This window comes from Labrus mixtus, chromosome 3 (assembly GCF_963584025.1).
Source record: "Labrus mixtus chromosome 3, fLabMix1.1, whole genome shotgun sequence".
Lineage (NCBI taxonomy): Eukaryota > Metazoa > Chordata > Actinopteri > Labriformes > Labridae > Labrus > Labrus mixtus.
Window position 1 is genome coordinate 17,355,740 of NC_083614.1, and position 23,990 is coordinate 17,379,729.

General features: G+C 40.2%; 3 protein-coding genes across 7 annotated transcripts in view; all 3 read left to right on the top strand.

Annotated features, from left to right (window-relative positions):
• atp5f1d (ATP synthase F1 subunit delta) overlaps window positions 1-6,921 on the top strand; it is a 55,012-nt gene extending 48,091 nt beyond the window's left edge. The window contains exons 2-6 of one of the 4 annotated variants that reach the window (XM_061033464.1): window positions 332-500; window positions 1,269-1,422; window positions 2,750-2,838; window positions 6,474-6,603; window positions 6,794-6,921. In XM_061033464.1, the coding sequence (XP_060889447.1) occupies window positions 384-500; window positions 1,269-1,422; window positions 2,750-2,838; window positions 6,474-6,596 (483 nt within the window). In that variant the 5' untranslated portion in view covers window positions 332-383 and the 3' untranslated portion in view covers window positions 6,597-6,603; window positions 6,794-6,921. Of the gene's footprint in view, window positions 1-269; window positions 501-1,268; window positions 1,423-2,749; window positions 2,839-6,473; window positions 6,650-6,793 lie in introns of those variants that run through there. The other 3 variants (XR_009668477.1, XM_061033465.1, XM_061033462.1) reach the window with 3 other exon arrangements.
• polrmt (polymerase (RNA) mitochondrial (DNA directed)) overlaps window positions 1-23,990 on the top strand; it is a 511,894-nt gene that overhangs the window by 173,490 nt on the left and 314,414 nt on the right. The window lies entirely within an intron of this gene.
• tmem161a (transmembrane protein 161A) overlaps window positions 1-23,990 on the top strand; it is a 398,404-nt gene that overhangs the window by 27,092 nt on the left and 347,322 nt on the right. The window lies entirely within an intron of this gene.

Sequence of the window (23,990 nt, forward strand, 5' to 3'; positions counted from 1 at the left end):
ACCAGAAATAGGTCCATAATAATATTTGATCACTGGCATATGTTGAGTTAAATTTGAGACTTTTTTTTAGAATTGATTCATAATTGATAGTTTTTGTATACTGCAATGTGGCCCTTTGGCAGGGAGAATTAATTGAATGTGGCCCTTGCCATGACCAAAGTTGCCCATCCCTGCGTCTAGCCCCGACTTGCTGCAGCTGGAGAGTATTGAGTTTTTTTTTTTTTAACACTCCACTTCCCTGCATCCTTTGCGCGCCCCGTAAAGCCTTGTGGGTAGTTTACGAACGTCCTTGTCCTACCAAGCGCACACCGTCTGCCTGCACGCAAGGGCTCTCCAGGACCTCTGTCATTCACTTGTACTTGAATAAAACCTGCTTTTCAGTCATGATGGCAGCAAGATTTCTCCGCCGTGCTCTCCCTGCGCTGAGACAAACTCGCTCCTACGCCGAGGCTGCGAGCGGAGCCCCGCAGATGTCCTTCACTTTCGCCTCCCCGACGAAGGTAGCTATCTGTCTGTTAACGTTACCGGACGAGGCCCAGCTAGCTACACGGCTAACTCGGTCCTTAATTGAAGTACACCGTCACAGTTTGCTTAAAATCTCTTTGAGTCATTTGGCAAGTTTGTGCAAATGAATGGTTTTCTATCGTGAATGTGCGCGTGCAGTTCACACATGTGTGCTTGCATTGTCACTAAATGGTTTAGCTTAGCTTAGCTCAGGTAGCAGCAGATATTTAACCTAGCTGTCATTCACTGTCTTTGGGTGTTACAGTCAACTTTGCGAACTGCATTACTCAAACAGCACTAATTTAGAGTTCAGTTAGGTAAAGGTGTGTGTCTCCACACATGTTTCAAATGTGTTTAGCTCCATGAGATGTCAATAAGTAAGTCAATAAGAGTGTTAAATGCAAAGCTATCTAACCTTGAGATTCATGTCATTGGTAATATTACCCCAACATTCACGTTTTTCTGATTTCAGTTCACTCTGGATGTCCAGTTTCACAGTGCTAAAAGTCTACCTCGCCCTGCTGCAGAACTAGTTTGTTCTAATAAGAATTAAGAAATTAATTATGTTGTATTATAAATAAATGTTAAGGTGGCCGTCAGTGGTCGTTTAATAGTATAATGATGTGCACAGTTGTATAAATATTACACTTGAAGATTGGTCTCCGTGTCTGTGACCACCTCACCATTCGTCTATGTTGAACTTTTGCAAAGCAGGTCATGAGTCAATGCATCTTTTTTTTTTTCTCTCTCTCTCTGCTCTCCAGGTGTTTTTCAAAGAGGCCAGTGTGAAACAGGTAGATGTGCCCACCCTTACTGGTGCGTTTGGTATCCTTCCAGCCCACGTACCCACCCTGCAGGTGCTCAGGCCTGGGGTTGTCACAGTCTTCAGTGAGGATGGCTCCTCTGTCAAGTACTTTGGTAAGAATAGTATCTGTGAATTAGGCCTTAACTTTTGCTGCTTACATGAATGATGAATTTGTAAATCTAGAGCAGGTGTGTCAAACTCAAATGAGGTAGACGGCCAGATTTGTAAAATGAGACTTCATCAGAGGCTGAACCAATTTCTTTTGTTGCCAAAGTCAGTATGACTGAAAAAATCAATAGGTTGCTAGTGGATTTATTATTTAATATCAGGGTTGTCAAACTTAATTACGGAGGGGGTAAAAATGTATTTTGGCTTTTACTCAAGGCCCAAACGGGGTCAACCTTTATTGAATAACCTCCTTAGATTGACCATGTTTTCATCAGAGGTAATAAGACAAACTTAACTGCTCCTAAAACATATTATAGAGTTCAGAACAAACCAAGGATTAAAAAAAAATAATAATAAAACGAGTGATATTTCAAATAAAGGATACATCAGCATTATTATTTTTCTTTCTATCAGCAGCTTTTCAGAATCTAGTTTTAAAGCAGGTAGTCAAAAAGTTTTAGGTGGTGTTGGAGCATTGTTTCAGGGTTGAAGAATGGAGGCTATGCAGCCACAGACTCCTTCAATGTGCCACCACATTAGAGTTTCTGTATATCAGCTCCATTTGGATGTGTACAGGGGCTCTTTCTACAGCGGAAACTTCCCCTGTAAACTCAGTGTCGAGTGTACTCAGTTTAACTGCACAGTGTGCGGTTGAGAAGACAGTGGTGGAGACCTTTTGTTTGGCAAAGTCTCACCCTGAATCTATATCTATGTCCATGTTCTAATGGTCCATTAATCTGCAGATTTCACACACTCTGTTATGCTGCACAGAAACCACAGCGGGGAGCTGGAGCTTGCAAGTTCTGATTGGTGTGCCAGCCTTTGTGCTGCATTCTGGGAGTTGTTTCAGTGATGTGTGTGCTATATACCGGAGGGCCAGCTATGATAGAAAAATGATATTATCTCGCAGGCCGGTTATAAGCCTCAAATTTGACACCTGTGATCTAGAGACGGTGATTTATATTCCTTAAAACAAATGTCTCCTAAAATTACAGATTAGCTTGCACAATGTGAAATATGTGTATCTTGTATGTCCTGTAAATAGCTTTGCTCTCCACTTGGATCTTTTAGTGTGTCCATGTCTCAGGCTTGTGGAATCTGTAGTTTTGTTATTCTAGTAAATACATTTAATGAAGTATTGAACTCATCCTTTTCTTTTAAACATACATTAGAGTTTATGGATTTATGACACACATTACATTGTTTTTGATGAACAATGAAAATGGCTGTATGTTGGCATGTTTAGTTACACCTTTGTGTTTGTGTATACAGTGAGCAGTGGGTCCATCACAGTCAACGCTGATTCTTCAGTGCAGCTGCTGGCTGAGGAGGCTGTTGCTTTGGACCAGCTGGACGTTTCTGTGAGTAAAATATCAACAAGACAAGACACCATTAAAACACATCTCAACCAACATTTGGCAATACGACCATAATACGACCACTGGTTATTTGTTCATTCCAATTCAGTTTTCATTGAGTAGAATCATTTGTCAGGTATTTTAATCATGTTATAAAGAATTAGCTTCATGCTGACTATGACAGGAAATACCATAATGCCCCTAAAAATTAACAGTTATAAAAAGTAGAAGAAGAGAATCTAGAAAACCCAGTCAACTTTTGTTGAGACAATTATCTGCCACATTTATTTTTTTTAAATATCACTGTACGCGGTTCAATGCATCAGCAATAGCATCATGGCAAGCTGTAAATCTTAGGAAAAATGTTTTAAAAAAGGGTTTTCCCCAGAGGTGGCTCTCCACGGAAGTCTTCCCTCTTAAACATACAGACCAAGTGGTTGAATCAGTGAATGGCATTAAATAAATGATGGTATAAAATCAGTCTCCCTCTGACCCTCATGCAGCAAACACAGGACGTATACAGAGGCTACAAGCAGAGTTACTGCAAGCCTATTTGTAGATTCGTAGGCTTTTTTAAAAAACTCTAACACCGAACTTCCACCAGCTACGTATGCATTGCGTGTCCGCTCTGGTCCGTTTCGGCTGCGTGCACCCTTGTCCGTCAACACCCACCGTCTGTGTTCTCCGTCTGCAGCACGGAGAGCACAGCCATCAGCTGGAGTGCCGAGACAAAGGAATTCCAGCGATAATTAAACAAACTAACTGGCAACTCTATATAAACCTTATAAACGAACACACAAACGGAGTGTTTTATTTTGAAAATTAAACGGATGTTTTAATGTTGTATCGGTGTCTGACTTCCCGTCCCGCTTGTTCTTTACTGTGCTAAATTGATGCGGCGGGCTTCGGCATCCGGCAAAAAATAGAAACCTACGTATCTGCTGCGGAGGGCACCGGACTGCCGGAGCTGAGACGCAGCGCAGTGGAAGCACACACATTGAATAAAATGAAAACCTATCACCTCCGCTGACGGACCGGAGCGGAGACGGACCGGACACGCATATGGTGGAAGTTGGCCAAGAGTCAAATTATCATCAGAGGTCTCCTTCTCTTAAGAAAAAAAAAGTATTTCAAGCTGAAACAAAGCAGCACAACAACCGACTGTCACTAGCACCTGGTTAAAAGTCAGTTTGACATCAATCCAGAGAAAATCATTGATTAAATTAAGGAATTCTGCTCAAAAAGAGGTTTCAGATATTTAATGCAGGGTTCATTGTTTAAATAAAATGTTTGTCCAGAGGGACTTATCATGTGTTTCTGCTTTACTAGAATAAACTTCACTAATACTGGTATTGATCTTCTTATTATAGGCTGTGCAATAGGTCATCTTGATATTTTTAATGAGGCACACATAAATGCTAGGATCAATATGTGTGCCATTTATAGCGAGTAGGAGCAAAGCCTTTGAACTTCAGGTGATCCGTATGAAAACCAAGAAAATGTCTTGAACTGTTGATCACATGGAGAAGATTTCATGACCTGTGTTTACACTCAAAGCTCGAACAGTACGGTCCTTATTCAGAAAGGGCTACTGAATGTTTAATTTCCTTTTGTCCATTTCTTTTATATCCCTTAAAAAAACAAGAGATATCAAGTTGTTTTTAATTAAATATTTCCTGCATGGATCTTCACCCATTTATGAATGTAAGGTCTAATGTTGACCAAAAGTCATTTTTTTTAAATCCTTTACTGTGTTTTAGACTAAAACATTAAACTTAGACATGTCAGGCTAAGGGTGTTTCTGAAAGGCTTTCCTCTGTTTTTACATCCACCCACTATCAATTCAGTCCTACCAGTCGTGGACCACAGAACTGGAGCTACGGATTAGCTAGGTAGTTAGCATCCTTGTGCATTTATCCCTATTTTCTATTGTAGGCAGCAATCAGTATCCACCAAAAGTCCTCCCTAGCATTCTGCTTGCCATCTCATGGGAAGTTCAAACATCAAAGCTTTATAGTTTTAAGGCTTTTTCAACACTTGTTCTAAAATAGGTGTTGCACTAGGCGTACATGACATGAGAAATACAATTGGTCAATATTGTGATTAATTCAGACCTTTGTGAAGTGTTCAATGCAAAAACTCACAGTGCGGGCTGCTAGGGCCAACATTGCACATAGCAGCAATTCTCCCTGTGCCCGAGTTGTCCAGAAAGGTTCTTGTTGTTTTCTTTAAGTCCCGGACATTCTGAGTGGGCGAGTAAAAAGATGATTTCTCCTGTGATGTTATTAAAAGGGCGATGGTGTCGATTAAGATGATTGATGTGTACAGGTCAGAAAGTTTCCCAAATGTTAATATCTTCTCTTTTAAGCACATGTGAAGATCAATGCTAAGTGATTGAATTGATTGCGTACTGTCTTAATTCACCTCTAGTAGGGACTAGGGGTGTACCAGCTCACAGAATTCACGGTTCAGTTTGTACCTCAGTTTTGGGGTCAGGGTTCAGAGTTTGGTTCAACAGGGAAAAAAAAAAAAAAAAAAGTCTTGTATGCATATTTCAAAGTTTGTCTCATTGATTTAGAACCGACAGTAGCTCAGTACAGTTTTTCTCCATCTTGTAGTTCTTTAGAACTACCTGTGCTTGTTGGTACATCCTGACGTGTATGAAACATTGAACAAAATAAAATTCTGCAGAGTTACGAGCATTTCTACCACCTGGAATGCGATGTGAATATGTCCATGTGTGATTTTTATCCACCTATGACATATTCTGTCAAATTCATGACAAATGATATGACTTGCCAGTTGCAGTGTAGCGTAGTAGATTGTTTATGGATCTTAAGTGTTGAATGAGATTCGTGTGATGGGTGTCCTTATCCAGTCTGTAGAGACGTGCGTAATTACTCTTCGTCCTTTCTGCACTGAAAACTGGGGGACAGCTTTCCTTTGAACTGACACTAGATTTTTCCCCGTTCTCATTTTCTCCTCCTCGCTGATGAGTACCTCCCAGTTGATGATTATCCATCCGATCAGTAATGCAGTTGGACTTCAATGTTGAGCCCTTGTTTAAATGTCAGTCTTGTTAATACTAGGCTGCGTTATTATGCTGTCGTCGCCGAGGTGTCTGTCTTTGACCTTGGGCAGTGCCAGTGTCAGTGTCAAGTTGACTTCATAGCAGTAAATGAGTTATTTTTTACTCTTTGTCTTCCACTCGGCGGTGAAAATGCACATGGGCCCACGCTGTTAATAAGGAGGGAAAGGTCAGTCACTGTTGAGTTATAGCAGATGTGTCAAATCCCTACTGGGAGACCTTTAACTTCCAGCTATGTTTGGCATTTCTGGTTTCTAATCACTACTGTGACAAATGGAGCTTTCAGAGCAAAGAGGCAGTGGGGATTTTCTCTGCTCGTCTTACTCTCCACTTTTCACTCTTTGTTGTCAGACTTGCTGTTCTGGCTTTTACATCACAGTAAGCCTCAAAAAGCTTTTTTGGAGGAGAAGGGCTTTGCAGACCTTCCTTTACAAGTCTTGGTCCTGAGATATATTTTTTCTGAATAAAAGGATAACCACCATGGTAGGTAAAAGATTAGTACATCGTTAGATTTTTTTTAACAAGACTATTTTCCTCTTCTTTTTTTCAGGCTGCTAAGGCAAACCTGGAGAAGGCTCAATCTCAGATGGCTGGTGCATCTGACGAGGCAGCGAGGGCAGAGGTCCAGATCAGCATAGATGCCAGCGAGGCCATCGTCAAGGCCCTGGAGTAGACCTGTGGTACGACATGTAAACTGCTATACAATGATCTGCTTTAGAGATAAATGTCCTTTTAATGTATGCTATCCAACTAGTAGCCGAGTATTTACAGTTCTTATTGGAATTTGAAATAGAAAAAATGACCATAAATTAAACATCACTGTCATTGTTCTCAAGCTGTTTAATCTGTTTCTGTCACTCCATCTTTCAGGTCATCTTTTCTGTTTGTTTGATGGGATTCAATCGTCCATCTGTCTTTTTTCCAGCTGGGTCAAATCGGTGTCCAGAAGATCCCATGCTTGCTTTGTACAGTGGATAAAATAAATTTATTTGGAATTACCTTGTAGTGAAGTTTGTGGTGTTTTCTTTGCTTCTTAATGCTGACCCTCTGTGGTACATTATATAATAATGATATTGATGATGACGAGGATGGTTTTTGATGCTGATTAGAACTCTCAAGATCAGCTATCAAGGTTGGGCTTTGCCTCTGCGCTCTGCCTGTAAGCACCTATGTGTCCGATCAGACTTACTGTAAAGCTGTTTGTTCGCACTTACTGACATTGTTTCCTCCTTTCTAGATGTTTTGCTTGTGTTGTATTTACTCTCTGATGTAAAGTGTCTGCTAAATTAATTATAGAACATCAGCGATATAAGATTATCTTTTCTCGTCAAGCAGTCTTGGCTGTGTAATGAAATCCGCCCAAATCCAAAGGATTGCTTTGTTTACCATGTAGTAACATTTTCTTCCACTTGATGGCAGCAGATGTCAGCTGAAGCAATGTTTTGCACCGAGCATTTTAAATCACAAGACTGTTATTTAACTTTTCATGAAACCACAAACTGTTTCGAGGAATAGCCTCATTACTTTGCTGGCTGTTCTTTTCCTCCAAAAATGTCCTTCTGAGAATGATCTTTTTTAAATTATACTTCTGCATATCAGCTCCTGTTTCTGGTTGAAGCTTAGTCACTTTTACTGTTGCAAGTCCAGGAATCCTCAGTCACAGCCTTTACTTAACTGAGTTGGCAGAGCTTGTTTTTTTGTTGATTTTTTTTTTTTTTTTTTTTACAAGTGATGACCTCGGGCTTCTGTGACAAAGCCAGGAAAAGTCCTCCTCTGCCCGTTCAGTGGAAAACTGGGTTTTTCTCTCTCTGCTTTCATAACTACGAGTTTCAGCTCAGACTCACTCCGGGAGGCACTGACCTCATTCACGTGACCGGGGGCTTTCAGAGCAGAAACCGCAACCGGTTTATTTTAAATGTCAAAACTCTTGAGGGCCCTTTTAACAAGTGTAAGTACTCTCACTGGATCAGTGTTTACATAGAAATGCTTTCATGACCGTGCTTATGCCCATGCTGCAACTGATTCTTGTGTTTTAAAAGCAGTAAGGTCCGTCTTCTGCTTCCAAACAGGAAAATGTTTCTTTCTTTTTTTTCCAGTGCAGGAAGGCAAATTTTAGACTGTAACCAGGAAAAACTAATAGGAACATGTTATATAACCAACAAAATGTGCTGAAATACCTTTTTTTTTTTCCAGTGATGAAGCACGTGCTGTGCAAACTTGCAGACAGTGACTCAGGTCAGCATCCATTAATAAAAAGAGAAGTTCTAAACACCTTTCACACTTCCTGCTCTGTGTTCTCCTTTCCAAAACCGCTGACATTTTCATCAAGCCCTACATGTCACTGCTGCACACACACATAAACACACATACACACTCGTACTTAATCATCAGCCTCGGGGCCTGCAAGCAACACTTCACAAAGACGAGATGAAAACGGCCTTGTCAAAACCATTCCCTCTTTAATTCAGATTTATGATCGGGGATGTTTAAACCAAACTTGCTTTTAACGCTATACTTGATTCAAATGTCAAAGCCCAAAATGAAATTGTGCATGCTCTGTTCTCTTAGTTTTATGTGCAGTCATGTAGCTAAAACTGAGGGAGCAGAACGTTCTAACTTACCTGTGGAAGAAGATAATGTAGTAGAGGAACAATTTTATTAAAGTCATGTCTAGAATTTGGAGGCTTCTCTAAACATTTCAGTAACTTATAATGAGATTTTATCATTTTATCTCATCTATTCCCATCAAGAAGTGTCAGGATGCCTCAGCCACACACCCTAAAGAACCAAGTGTTTCATAATTGAAGCCTCTCGAATGTCCCAAATGTAGAAGTGCCGTACATCCATAGAAGCAGTGAAGGGCTGTACATTGATAAAGGGCATTGATGAGTATCCAGTGAGAGCTCTCGCTCAACAGCCACTTGTTGATGTTCCAGGGCTCATGAGCTATCTGATAATGAGTCTCTATCTCCGATGAATGTGGATATACTGTAATTAAAAGACAGCTCCGTGGGTCCCTGAGGGAGTAACACGATGCATGCTATGACAGTCCATAGTGTCATCTCTGAGTGGTACTCTGACACTAGCAGAATCCTGGTGAACTGAGTGCTCATCAGCTGTACTTACTGAGCTGACTATGACAGGAATAAAGGAGACCAGCACCTGTGAGGGATCTAATGGAGAGGTTTTTTAATCACTGTGTAGCGTATTCTGTGAGATTGAACATTTATAAGTAGACATGCCCCTGTAAGCTTATAAGCTAGCTCTTAGGAGAAGCAATGTTGGATGGAAACTCTGTGTGATTCAACACAATATGAGTCATGACAATTCTGAAATTGGAATGACTGATTTTTTTTAATGGTTTTGTGTTATTAGTCTTCAATCTCCAACTGCTCTGAAAACCACACATACTTAAAGGAGGATCTCAACTTGTTAAAGTTTTTTTTTTGTTGCCATGCTAAGGAGATGTTTAGGAAGGTTGTCATGCTAGAACGGTCTATGCTGAAATACAGTTGGATGACAAAATCTAGTACAGACATACATCATGTGGGAACAGGGCAATTGAAAAGCAGCAGGTCTACACTTATACCCACTTAATGCCACATTTGGTCGAAACATTTTAATTATAACACTTTTGTAGCATTGAGAAGTGTGCTGCTTTCTTTCCATCCTTACAACTTTGGCAATCCTCAAACTTTTCCTCAAGTCAAACCATGAGGTCAAACGTTTTGGTTTTTAAATTAAATGTTCAGTTTGAGTCCAACCAATGGCGGTTAATTTAAATAGCTTACCATGACGACAAAATAGATCTTATCCAGTACTTTAGTGAATGACCTATTATCAAAACCGATGTTCCGAGCTGTACTAAGTGCTACTTAATGTTAGCACACAACCAAACAATGTGGTTAACTTAACCTGCTTTAACTTGTGAACAAAGTTATTTAGAAAATGGTTAGTATGTATCCCAAAGCAGTAAAATCATTCTAAGTTGTGTATCCCCGTAGTTGAATATCTCTAGCCTGTTCCGTCCATCACCAGTCAACGTCACCTCAGGTCTTCTAACCGGGTGTGCTGCTTGTTGTCCCACAGATTTGATTGGCTTCAGACCACCTGTTGTAATTTTGTGAAGTTGCAGTTGTTCTGTTTCCAGTTAATTTTTCAAATTATTATTATTATTGTTATGATTCAAATGATCTTTATTGTATTTTTTGTGAAGCTACATTAGCAGCCTGCACAAATCAAGGGTCCTATGATGTCAGCTTGGGCTCTGCTTAGCTTTTTTTTTTAAACACAAAAATAAATAAATTTGTAATGGAATATCTGTAAAGTAAGAAAAATCAGATGAATTAAAGTATCAATCACTTAGTTCTTTGCAGCAGGGTATAGTTAGGTTGTGTCCAGGCACCTGTCAGTACAAACAGCTCACAGTCAAGCAGTGGGCTTTAAAATGAATCTTTAGCCAATGGAAAGAATCAAGGCATAAGATTTTCTTTATATACTGGCAAAGGCTCCTTCATGACACACACAGTCTGTGGGACAACAAGACATTTTTTCCTGTATGAACTTCCTGCCTTCAGAATCTTGATACAAGCTGAGTCACTGACTGTATGATCTGCATATCGAGCAGCTCTAACCACGAGACTTAAAACACAGCTGAGAGTCTCTCAGTAGACACTCAAACCGAACCCCTCTTCATCTCTTTTATTTCAATGCTCTTATTGGCTTCATTAAATCACAGGACCCTCTTCACCTGCACCCCCATCAACATTTCCCTCCTCATGTTAATGATAATTGATGCAGCTGACAACTTCGCAATACCTGTAAATTTATCAGGCATGACCATGAAAAAAATAAAACAATAGGCGCATAATTAGGGAGTTATGCAGACATCGAGGGACTGACAGATGACACATTATGAGACACTAATCTGATTTTTAAACAGGGTGCTGTCAACAGCTCTATAGACATGAACGTGTGCATTCCTTAGATTTGAACTCAAGATTACACATCAGATTATTCCTTTCCAGAAAGTGATGTCATGTTTTGATTTGATTCATCAGCAAGACAAACAAATTGTTCTTTCAATGAGCCAGAACATTTCTCTGTTTGTCTCGTTTGACCTGTTTTTTTTTTCCTTTCTCTTCTCTTACACCTACCAGTCAGACCAATAAATAATATTTAAATTGCCATTTTTGATCATCTGCAGGGGGAATATTTCCATCAGCAGATCTGGCTGCAGGATATTGAGAGTGTCTGATGTGCAAAGGCAAATTAAAGACCTGGAGAAGAGGAAATTAAAGGTCCGGAAAATTTAAACGCTTAGAGCAATGAGTCAGTTATGACTGCAGATGGCAATTTTCCACACACCAAAGTGCTCCAAAATTACACATATCATCCAGCGTGCATAATCATCTGCTTTGGAACTTTAATAAACTGTGTGTGTGTGTGTCACATGGTGCTGACACTTGGATGCATTTTGGGGCAGCTTTTCTTCAGCGTGAAAGCTCCATTTCCACCTGTGAGATACGGTCAAGCATGGCTAAGTGTGCATCAAGGGGGGGCCAAATTGAGGCTCTGCAAGCAGAAAGAGAGAAAAGAGAGGCATCCAGCGAGTGAAGCTGATTGAAGTGCTGACCTTTTTGGTGGGACTGTGTAAAGAGGGGGCCTGCAGACTCTCAGTCAGCTGTCAGATACTGCATCCAGCCTGGTTGTAGGAGTAGGGCCCTGACACCAGCCTCCCACCACTGCACCCTGTTTGTGTCATCCATCCCTCCATTCTTACAGCCTTCCATTCCACACAAACACCCACCCACCCGCCAAATCCACACGGCACACACACACACACAGACACACACACAGAGAATGGAGCAGGCACCGCTGCAAACACTCAGCCAGACGCAAACATCCACACAAACACAAACATATTTCAGCCTGCGCCAGCTAGGTAACATTTCTACAAATAGCAGTGTGGGCATTTGGGAGACGATCGCAAACGCAGCCTGCTGTAGGGGTGAGATAATCAGCTTTGTGGTAACAGCAAATGGCCCCTGAGTGGCAAGGCAGGTAATCATTGCACAGAGTGTTTTTTATCAGAGCAGGAAAGAGTGCTTTTCTATTCTCGTGTGTGTATGCATATTCACGCAGAAAAGCAGCCAATTTAAAGATAGGCAGGTATAAAAAGTACCATTACACGCACCTATACGCTGAATTCCCATACATACGCACATTAACGGTGTGGTTACAGCATATCTACCACCTACACTGTCACTACACCAAAATAACATTTAAAAAAAACAACAACAACTCAAATGAACAATATTATGCAGCTATCAAACATGAAGCTGTTCTTGTTTGTAAAATATATAGTCTTGTGATCCAAGGCCATAACAGTCAAAGAAATAAAGGAAAAAAGGTCTTTCTGTGTTCATAGCTGCTCCTCCGCCTTCTACATTTACATAAGCAGGAAAAAAAAAAGGAGCAGATTTGCTTAAATCATGCTTGGAATTATTCCATATCCCCAGTCTGTTTCCAGTTTTGCTGATGATCTTCACTCAATTTCACATTACCAAAGAAAAACATCCACATTTCCTTTTTGTTGTGAATTCAAGGCACTAATTAGCAGATTTGAGTGGTTTCATGCACATTTTACAACAATATGCATAAATGAAAACCAAAGGAAGCAAAAGCTTTCAACAGATTGCAGTACAAGCTAAATTAAATCTTCCCTTGAAGAAAGATTGAATAAAGACTATGAGATTGTGTTTGTGTGAATGCGAGTGTGTGTGTGTGTGTGTGTGTGTGTGTGTGTGTGTGTGTGTGTGTGTGTGTGTGTGTGTGTGTGTGTGTGTGTGTGTGTGTGTGTGTGTGTGTGAGGAGGATGGGTAGGCTGACTTTGCTGTGACAGATGTGTAAAATATCTGTCTTTCCCCACAGCTACTGACAATGGGGATTGGTTCTGTTTGGCATTCCAACTAGAGGTGTCACATGCTGGAAGGTTCAGTGCAGTGCATCAGCAGGGTGGGACCTACTCTGAGTGTTGACTTCACTGTGGGGCGTGTTTGCCTGTATGTGGGTGCATGCAAGTACAAAAAAAATGGAGCCAATGGAAAGTAGAGGTTTTCCAAAATATAAGGTAAGACGAGGTCAAACCTGACAAATGTGTGCGGGTGCTGATCAAGTAAGTGTGAAGGGAGCACTTTGGCCTTTTGTGCCCCTGCTGACAGTATGCACTGACAGTGTGCACGGCTCTATGTTTAGTCATAAGGAAGACGAAGAGGCTCACTCCAGTCTTGCTTTACATTTCTTATGCATTTCTCAGCAGTAGGTTTCCACCTCCATTAGCAACAAATCAGGAAAAAAAACAGGGCACTGGGACGTATGCTTCAAATCTGTTACTCTACAAGTCTACATTATTGATTCCCCACTAGAGGTTGTTTTGGGTTCTTGCACATCCGGGGGCTACCTCTACAGTTATTTGTTGCAGGAATGACGGAGAGGCTGCTAAACTTATTTGGAATAATGGGAATTTCATTATGTCAAATGTATATATCGAGTCAGCTATGAAGAATCAATGCTAATTACTGTGGCCCTTTCTACAATGCCAGATAAGTAAAATATATGGAAGTACAGGAAAGCAAAAACTTGTTTGTTGAATGTAAATACTTCTCCCACAATGCTTGTTTCTCTGTGTACAATCCTTGAAATAATAATTCTATAATAATTCTAATGGTTTCTCTTTGATGGTTTTGCTTTTGTAGATCATTTAAATATTATTATTAATATCAGTCTGCTTCATTACATCTAAAAATTCCTCACGAGCTTTAATATAACAAATTAACTTAGAGTAGTCAACAAAAAATTACTACAGATTCCCCGTCCGGAGATAGACGACCAGAATTGTTCCAAACAGAACCAAATGAAAAAATACAGGAAAAAGGACAGGCTGGCTGCGGATAAGAGCCTTATTTGGACAGCCGTCTCTAGGTGTGATTTTTACGACACTGTGACATTTCGCATTCAATGTGGGTGTTACGGAAGAGTTATGGGGAGAAGAAGTGATCCTCCCTCTGTGCCGGCTTCAGAGGTAGCATCATAGGCATTACAGAGGCATTAAAGGGGCGACACAGAATTGTCTGAGCCAGTGGGGGAGAACAGCTCTGTGTGTGTGTGTATGTCTGACTGTGTGTGTGTGTATGTGGAGCTCCCGCTGTGTCATGGTCTCCCGCACTTCCGCAATGCCATAACGCAATGTGAATTTACAGACGGGGACACCAACGCCGTTGCGGAATCAATATGAATGTCAAGGTGTAATGATGCCGGAGCTTCATTACAGTGCTGTTGCGGAACGACAATTTGAAAAGGGCTCATGGGAACGATGAAAAGGGGTTATTTCTGTATTAGTCTAAATCGTTTTATTGTGGGGGAGAATAACTTTATAGAGGTGGGTAAACACTGCTGCCTATGTTCTGATATATTAATAATCACACCGTGAAAATGGTTACAATAGCCATCTCTGTTACAGTTCATGTTAGAGACATTACACAACCCTCAGTTAATGCAGGGAGAGCACCTGAGCTGACAGCTGTAAACCAAAGCTTACAGTACCACCAGCTGAATGCCTCTAATCCTGGCACAGGCATACGCCTCTTCCCAAACAAGGGGCTGATCCCTCGGTGCAGATGACGTCCGATTGCTCCACTGTCCTTTTGCTCCACTGTCCTTTTGCAGGGTTAGTCATCTCTTCCACTCTTTCCCCCTCTCCCTCTGTGTTCAGATCACTCAGTCCCATGTGATCCACCCGTCAGGCCTGGGGTGTGTTTTGCGGCCTGGTTAGACTCTTTCACACACATTTTCCCGTAGACGGTCTTTAGCTGCTCCACCTCCTATTTCCAAAACAACTTCTGGTTATGCCTTGACACGTGAGGACTCATTCACACATGAGCACACACGAACACACACACTCACCATTAAAGTGCCGAAAGCGATTGGTTGCTCTCTAATTGTATGGTGCAGAGCAGGTGAGGACCCCTTTGTACCTGTGTGTACTTATGTGTGTATATAAACTGCAGCATGCCAAAGGGGGAATTGAGACAAGAGTGTAAATAACATCCAACGTGTTCAGTATTACCTTTCCTTCCTCTTGAAATGTGTTGAAACATATTTATGTCATCGTATCTGTTCTGCCACCTGTGCTGTTTTGAAACTTTCCAACTGAAAAAGCGTTTTGTGAATTCTCAGCGATGATGTCACGTTTCCTAAAAAGCAACCGTGAAGACAATATAACTGCATCCATTATGATGTCACTTCTGCTAAAAGTAAATGATGTCAACCATATACCTCATATGCATGAAAATGTCCACAGGTAAATGTAGCCACTTAGCCAATTGGTACTAATAGTGTGCAAGATTACATATAATTGAAGGGTTATTCAGAAATGATGCAGTGAAGAAAACACAGGATGAGTTATTTTTGTTTCACTAAAGTTTGATTTTCATCCCATTTGTCTTTGTGCCTTTGATGTCTGATGGCACTCAGTTTGGATAATGCAACTATCAAATTCACCACCAGACCTTTTCAGGAAACAACCTCCAGTATGATGTAATTTCCTTTTTGTTAAATGATGCATTGCCACATTTTTTTTTCTACTTTCTTTATAACATTTCATATATGTACTATCATTGAAAAGACAACATTTGGAATACAAACCTTTGCAATCAAGTTTTTTTTGTATTGCTGCATATTTTTACTCATGGTAAGGACTTGAAAAGGAAGAAAAGTTCAGGATAGACAAGACAAATGACACGTTGCACACTTTGTACAATGACTTCTCTCTCCTTCAACCTTCACCAGTCTGGCTAATGCCTCTGTGCAGGGTGACAGTTGTCACTGTACCCAGAGTGACGGACAACTCATCGTGGCTTCAAAGTCATGAGCCTGTCTGCTGAGGCACTGTAGGAAAATATGTCAACAAGCTTGTTTCCACCTAGGACACCCAAAGCAGGCAGAAATAACTCCCTTACCACGCACAGAGCACCTCTGACCGACAGGGCCTGGATTCCAGGGTGGTGGCCTCATACTGGTGGTCCTCTAGTTCACCAATAGGTGGGGTAAGGACTATAAGGAGCTTATAATGATCAAAGAGTTATTGTAGAATACAAACAACATATATGAAATAGCTTTTTAGCTTGCATTGCTCCTGAAAAGACAATTAGTTGATTGTATTGCATGTTATAATGACCCAATTTGTAAACCAAGGTTGTATTTTATCTCATTAAAAAACTTAAAGCAAGAAAATATTACATATTGGAAATAACGTTTATTTGTAATTAAATTCTGAATACTTTTGGGGGTTAGGGTTAGGGTTAGTGTTCTCCACGAATTAAGGAAATACCCATATAGATTTACCCTGAAATTCCTCCTAGTTTCCTCTTTCTGCACCGACACATTTTGGATTTTCCAGTCTCACAACATCAAGGATTACACAGACATCATCCACAGATCGAATGTTAGTTTAGCACACACACAACGTGTCATTTGCAATGCAGAATTTCAAAAAAAATCAACTTTGCCCTATTTAACCTGTGTAACCCTGCTCGTGACGGCTGTGTTGAAACATGCAGTCAATGTAGCATTGCATGAGCCTGTGTTTCCTGCGAGTTCAGCCCAGGCCAGACATCCTCTGAATGCAGCTACTGACTGACTTCACACATGGAGACTTGGGAGGTGGGGTTGTTCCATGACTCCAAATAGAAAGCCAAAGTACTATTTGAACAGCTCTGAAAAGGTCACATAGATGGATTCCAATACTGAAGCACCTCAACATACAGTACTTATTCATGAGCAAAGCGTATCAGCATGAAGCCTTGAAACAAATAGGCAAATATTCTACATTTCTCAAAAACTTAGAAAGATGGCATTGAAATGTAAATGTGAGTATGGATTTGATTTAGCACAACTGCAAATATGTGACAGTAATCATTTTAAATTATGGTTTAATGCTTAACTGCCTTCTTGCTGACAATTGGATATAACTCAGACATTTTTTTTTTTTTTTTACAGTTAAAGCAAGTAGCCAATTAGCTTAGATTATATCAAAGGCTGTATTCAAGAGATGAAGTAACCTTAATCTGTCTAGTTATTCCCTCAATTATGTCTATTATTTAAGCAGTACAAACAAAAGAAACAAGAAATTTCCCCTTTTTGTATTTATCTTTTCATTGTTGCCTGCATAGATGTAATCCCGGAGGAAAAAGTTTAGAGGTGATGGTTATCAAATTGTGTTAAAAGAATAGTTCTGTATTTTTTTAAGTGGGGTTGTATGAGGTATTTGTTAACAGTAGGTATATTAGCCAACAGAGATGTTCCACCAGGCATGGAAGCTAGGCTATACATTGTAGCAGACGAGTACGTTTCAGAACTAAACAGCTGATCAGTGCGCTGCAGGTCGGAAGAACACGTATGTGGTGTGCCGAAGGAGTGCTAAAACAAAGGTGCTTGCTAGCTGAAAAGTAAAGCGCTGTGATTGTTTTTCAAACGTTTACCTTGATGTTGTTTTTAGCTAGATTTGTCTTAAAATTAGCTAAATTATGTGGAGCAGATACCCGTCTGCTACAAAATAGCCTAGCTTCTGTGCCTGCACTTCTACCAGTTTCACCATAAAGGGGCTGAGCTGACCAACATCTCTGGTAACTATTGACAAATACTTTTTTCATCCCCACTACAAAAATACTGAACTATCCATTTAATGTTTGGCCAAGCTGGGCTAGCTGTGTGTCCAAATGCTTAGCTAGCAACGCTAAGCTTTGTGGCCTCTGGCAGTAGCTTGATATTTAATGATAAGACTGGCTTCAATATTTTCTTCCTACTTTGCAAGAAAGTGCCACATTTTTATACTAAGCTCATTTTCTAGTTTAAAATTTTGTTTTAAAAAAAATCAGTTACTTAGATTATATTGGCTTTGCACACTGACATTACTAAAATGAGTTCTTCAAGAAGTTTCAGTAACAAGTTACAAAGAAAAGTTTTACTGCAGCCAAACAGGCCTATACTCTGAGAATTGAACAAGCATGAGTAAATGAAAGCCTTTCAGTCTATGATGTAACACAACATGAATCACCATCTAGTTAATTATTGGTATGCTGTCTGCTTACAACTCTGGGGTCAAGAATCATTGTGTTTGCTGTTGACATCACTGTGAACAATAACAAGCAAAGTGTCAGGGAGTTGGAGGAAAGCAAAGCAATAAATGTGTTTTCATATCAGTGGCAAAGCGCCCGGGGAAGGGAATTATCTAAGTAATTATTACAAGAGAGATCATGAAGGTCCTTTTCAAGGGCCATGTTACTACTCATTTCCTTGATCATATCCGCAGACTTTGTTAATATGTGTTTGCTGCTTTGAATAGCAAAACATTGAATAACATTAATACTGAACATGGAAAATTCTTTCAATGCATTTACTGAAATACATAACGATTTGATTTCACCAAAATCAGAGACGGAATTAACCCGATCTACTGTTGACATTGCCTTACAAAACGTTTCACTTTATGATTAATTGCACTTACTGACATTGTTCTAGATTGCCGCTATCTAGATCCTTAATTGTGTTATTCTATTCTCTCTGATATCCGTTGCTTTGGATAAAAGCATCTGTTAAATGAATTGAGTTGTAGAATGATGAACCACTATGCAGCAGAGTATTACTGCATCCACCCCCATCTGTAGTCTCAAATTAGCCTTGAAACTGCTGCATAACTTGGCATATCACAGTCAGCCCACTGAAATGTGTCTTATCGTGACATGTTTTTGTGCACTTCCTTGCCTTTGTGCGACAAACATTGAGTGATTGTTCGATAAACAGATCCCTAACAAGCAGTCAATACTGGACACGTCAGCTGGTACAGTATAAATAGACACAACTGACTAATTAACTGTGAACTCATAGTTGGCGAAGTGGCTGTATATCGAGTAACATCAACCCAAAGAATAGACATGACTAAACATAGACAAGGCCGGAGCCTGGAGGAGCGAGTTAGTGCAGGTTAGTTATCATCTGGGCTCATTTGGTTAAAAGGTTTGCTGTGACAATGATGGTGATGAGCAACTGTTTTTAGTCAGACTGCCAATACAGAAGGGAGAATGAAAGAGTGATGATCAGCCTCTTTGTTAAGGTAATCCTCCTTGAAGACATTGTTACTGTCAGTGGAATTAATAACATTATTGCAATAAGCCCAATGTTTGTACTTAATAGATGAGTACAAAAACATGGTGCAGTTTTAAGATCAGGATCAACAAACAATAGGAAAGAGTCTATAGCAATACAAACCAGTCTGTGAGGCTGTAGTGACGCACAGCAGTGAATTTACATTCCACATGCTAACATGCTGTGACAATGTTCATTTGTAGGTATAGCATGTTTTATATTTAACAGGTTACCAATTTATTTGCATTTGCACTATATAACATCAATGTGCTGCTCAGACTGATGGGAATACCATTAGTTTTGCAGTTCTTTGGTTACACACCAACGTACTGTAGAATGGTAACAACAAGAACAACAAAAAAGAAGAAAAGTTAATGTCCCAACACATTATTTCATTTCATCCTGGGGGTATCTGAGCCATTTGGGACTATCAATGTTTATCCAACTTTTGGTACCGATCCATTTAGTAGACATTAAAATATTCCACTAAGGGAAATATTGACCTGGTTGCCGCTCCAGAGAAAAAGTGATGGGATAAAAAAAGTGATCAGGATATATTATCTCGAGAACATGAATGTCTATAGAGAACATCATTAGCATTCAGTCCATAATACCGCAGTGTGTGCCAAAGGGGTGGACAATATGATCAACTTTGCTAACTCTAGTTCCACACTGTTTGGCTAAAACACAAAAAAAATAAACACACATTTAAGAAGATTATAGCTTTAAAGCAGGAATAGAAACATGTGACAGTTTATGGTTCATAAATGATTGGCTTAGCATATACTTGTGTTTGTTCAGCATGTTTATAGGAACGTATGACTGCGTATAACTTTGCTGTAGATAGAATCCAGAAAAAAAGAAGTGGTTATAAGTCATAAGTGTAATGCTGAATCATAGAAGTCTGAATGAAACTCAACTTTTTTATTTCCTCATTTTAGATATAAAGTTAAAAAATGACAGTTCTGTTTCGTGTTTAAGAGTAACGACATACACAGTGTGGAGATGTCACTGTAGAACAAACAGTAGTTAAACTGAATGCTTGCCTTTGATCATCAAGATACGCAGGGTCAGTGTACTATTCCCCGTGTGACTCACTTTCGCCTCATGTTTTTCCACCCATGCACAGTAAATATTCAACGACTCATAAAAGCAGCATTCTGTTTGCAGTACCAACTAAACCTCCTCTACGAAAATTACTGTCACTTCAATGTTCAATTTTTAACAGCTGCTTGGAAAGTGGCAGGACGAGGAAGGCCACATTCATTTGCAAGTCAGTGTTATCATTTTTCATTAGAAACCCTGAATGGAGGTTTCCGTAACTGAAACTCACAAAGTATATTTTACATATTGTCCCTTCTGCATACTGATAGAGATAACGTGCTGTGGGAGAGCAATCAGCTGAAAGTACAGTGAACTCTCTGTCATGGAATTACTGTTGTTATCAAGACGCAAAAACAGAGAGATGGCAAAGAGGAAGAAAAGGGGAGAGACTGGGGAGGCTGCAAAGCCTTGAAAGTTAGAAGAGGAGGGGTGGAAAAGGGGGATGAAGTGGCAAGAGAGGGAAGGGGGCGGCAGAGCCAGAGGGAGACGGGAATGAATGACGTAAACAGGAGGGCTATTTTAAGGCTGTGATAGGAGAAGGCCGCCCTGCACTCCTCTGGGCTGACGTCACAGTTGAGATCGACTCTCTGTGCGGCACTGCCAGCCCGCTCATGTGACCCGTAATGACCTTTGCCATCAGTGATAAGATTACCGCATGTCAACTGCAGAGCAAAGACCTGCAGTTGGATGCAGATTCATAACGTTGAAGAGAACGACAGGTGAAAGTAAACGAAAGCAGGAATAGAAAGAGAAAGAAAAATAAAGTGCAGAAATAAAAGTTCCAGAGCATTAGGGGAGAGACAGTAAAAACCTAATTAAGCAAAAAGTCTGAGTGCAAAGATCAAGGTTGGAGAACAGAGAGACAGTAGGGGAGATATAAAACAGACGAGCACCAGCCAAGATTGAATTAGCCCGCAGCTTTGGCCACCCCTAAGCCCAGGATGGAGGAGGATTAGTGGGCAGGGATTCTGGAGTGTTTGTGGGTGTGTGTGGAAGTATTCAACTGTGTGGGAGGAGTGCAGGGCGATTTGGCAAGTTCGGAAATCGCTTGCACCAACAAAGGAAATGCCTGCATCTGGTATTCATCATAGAGTGTACTATACACTTGCACACACACACACACACACACACACACATACACACACACATACATATATGCACTACTATTATCTCCTATCTGTTTTCCTTCAGCATAGAAGTGTTGAGAGCACTGGTGCACATCACAACACAATGCTCTAAAACTGATTCGGTGTCCCCTTTACACATGCTGACCTCAAAGTGCAAATTTTTTACAACTGATACTACTCAGTGAATGGGTAGAGCCATTGCAAAAGTCATATATTTGTTTTACCAGAAGTAACACGCAAGAAGTCCATTCTGCTTTGCCAAAACCACCTACCCAGCCACCCACACTTCCTGCCCTGAGTCTCTCTCTCTCTTCCACTAAGGCTAACTCCAGTTTTCTCCACTCACTCTCTCTTTTTCTCTCTCCCTCTATCATTTATTCTGGTCTTTTTCTATTTTATACACTCCACGCTGACACCTAACCTTTGTCGGACCACCAATCCCTCCAGCGCTACGCTGTGGGCTGTCAAACAGACAAATAAACAAACAGATAGCTAACACCCTCCCAGCTTGGCCAAGATTCACAGCTATAAAGGTTCTTATCGTGCCCGGCTTGTATCCTGTGGGTGGATTTCATTAGCTTATTTAGCACATTCAGCCCAGTTCCAGGCTGAGTCCTATTGTGGGCTTTTTCTTAGTGTGAGCAGACCGGCTCTGTAAAAGGCTGTAATTATCAGGTCCATTTTGTGGGGGTGTCAAATTTACACCATTTGGATTAGGCTGTGCAGTAAGTGGTTTGCAGGCCTGGATCTGGGGTTTTGGAGTGCATCACAACACCATAATGTCCTATGAGTCGTGCAACATTGTGGCATAAGAGAGACTGTGAACAAGACAAACTCTTCAGCTGCACATGGACAGAATATGGACCACAGTGTGAAGTATCCTGTTACAAACGTGATAGGCTAAGCCATAACAGTACATCATATTCTCACAGGTCCTGTGTGGAGGCTCAAATCACAATGATGAGCTCATTCACATTACTTTGTTACTATAAGGCAATGGTTGTTATAATACATATTGCATTAACGAACAGTTTGACATCTTGGGGAATACAATTATTTTTAGGTTTTTGCCTATCGTTATATGAGATACCGCTGTAATGTCTGTGTGCTCAAATTTAAGCTAAAAAATGGGGACTGTATGCTAGAAACAGAGGAAAAAATCTCAGAAGGCTTATTCCAAAAAGCACAAGTTACACTTACAAGCACCTAAGTTCACTATTCAACACATCAAGAACACTCAGAGAGGGGACTGCATGTTCACAATAGTCAGAGAAAAAGAGAAGGATAGCAACAACAATGATAACAAATATAGCTAATAATGCTAGTATTATAATGCTAATAATAATTCTAATTATTATTATAATGATACTAACACAAATACTACTACTTACTACAACTACTCCTACTACTTCTATCATTGATAATGAGAAGAAGAATACAAAGTTATTATACTCCATTATGATGGAGGGGAAAGATGAGGAGACACTAAGCTTGGCGTATGAAGTCCATCACTGTCTAAACCTATAGCAGCACAACTACAGCCCAAAACTATGCAGAAAATATGCAGGAAAGTTTTATGTTTTATGTCTAAAGAAGGGTGTCCTCAGTGGCTCAGCCCACACCAATAGTTGTAGTCTTAGTTAAAGAGGACATATTATACCCCTTTTCTACCTTTTCAAACAGTCCCATGTGGTCTAAATGAAACATCTGTGCTGTGCTTTGGTCAAACTATAACATGAATCAAGCACCAGAGGAGGTTTGTGACCCTGTATAAACCAGCTCTCTCAGAATGCTCAGTTTTGGTGTGTGTGTCTCTTTAAATGCAATGATCCCTATGTTTTCCCAGCAGACATCAGTCCCCTGTAGCAAGAATGAAAATGGCACAAAAGTTTTGGGTGGAGATATCAGGGGAGGGGGGGACATTTTTTTTTTTTTTTTTACCAGAACCCAACTTGTGACATCATAAGTTGAGCAAATTTGAAACGGAGCATTTTTCTCTGTGTTGTGAGACTTATGCAGACCACAAACAAAGGACTGGATGGATTTCACATTTTGTAGGTAGGTAGAAACTCAGGTTACCCAAATATATGTTCAAAAACACTGTAAAAGTGGATCTTTCTTAATATGTCGCCTTTAAGCTCATCATGTCCTTGAGATACTCTCAGAGGTTATTAAGTTGATTGGTTCATCTTAATTTATTGATAAGTAGGCTTGGGTGTCATGTTCATATCAAGAAGACAATTTTAGCTAAGGAGGTATACATGGCAAATAGAATCAGTCTGAGCACTGACACCTTGATAAGCTCCATGACCTTCTTTGGCACTAATAGTTGATTCATTGTTAACATGTACAAACTTAAGATCAATCTAATAAATAGGATTTAAATAAGCTTAATGCAATTCTTTTAATGCCAATTAAGTATCCACGTCTCTGTAACAAGATGTGATGATCAATTGTGTCAAATGCTGCACTAAGCTCTCACAGAACATACAGAGAGAAGTCCTCTGTCCGAAGCAGTAATGAGATCAACGGTAAATTCTGCTGTTATTGTCTCTGTGCTATAGTGCCCTGGATATCCTTGGAGAAAAAACTAGAATAAACTATTGGTATGAAGAAAATCAGAAGTAATCGAC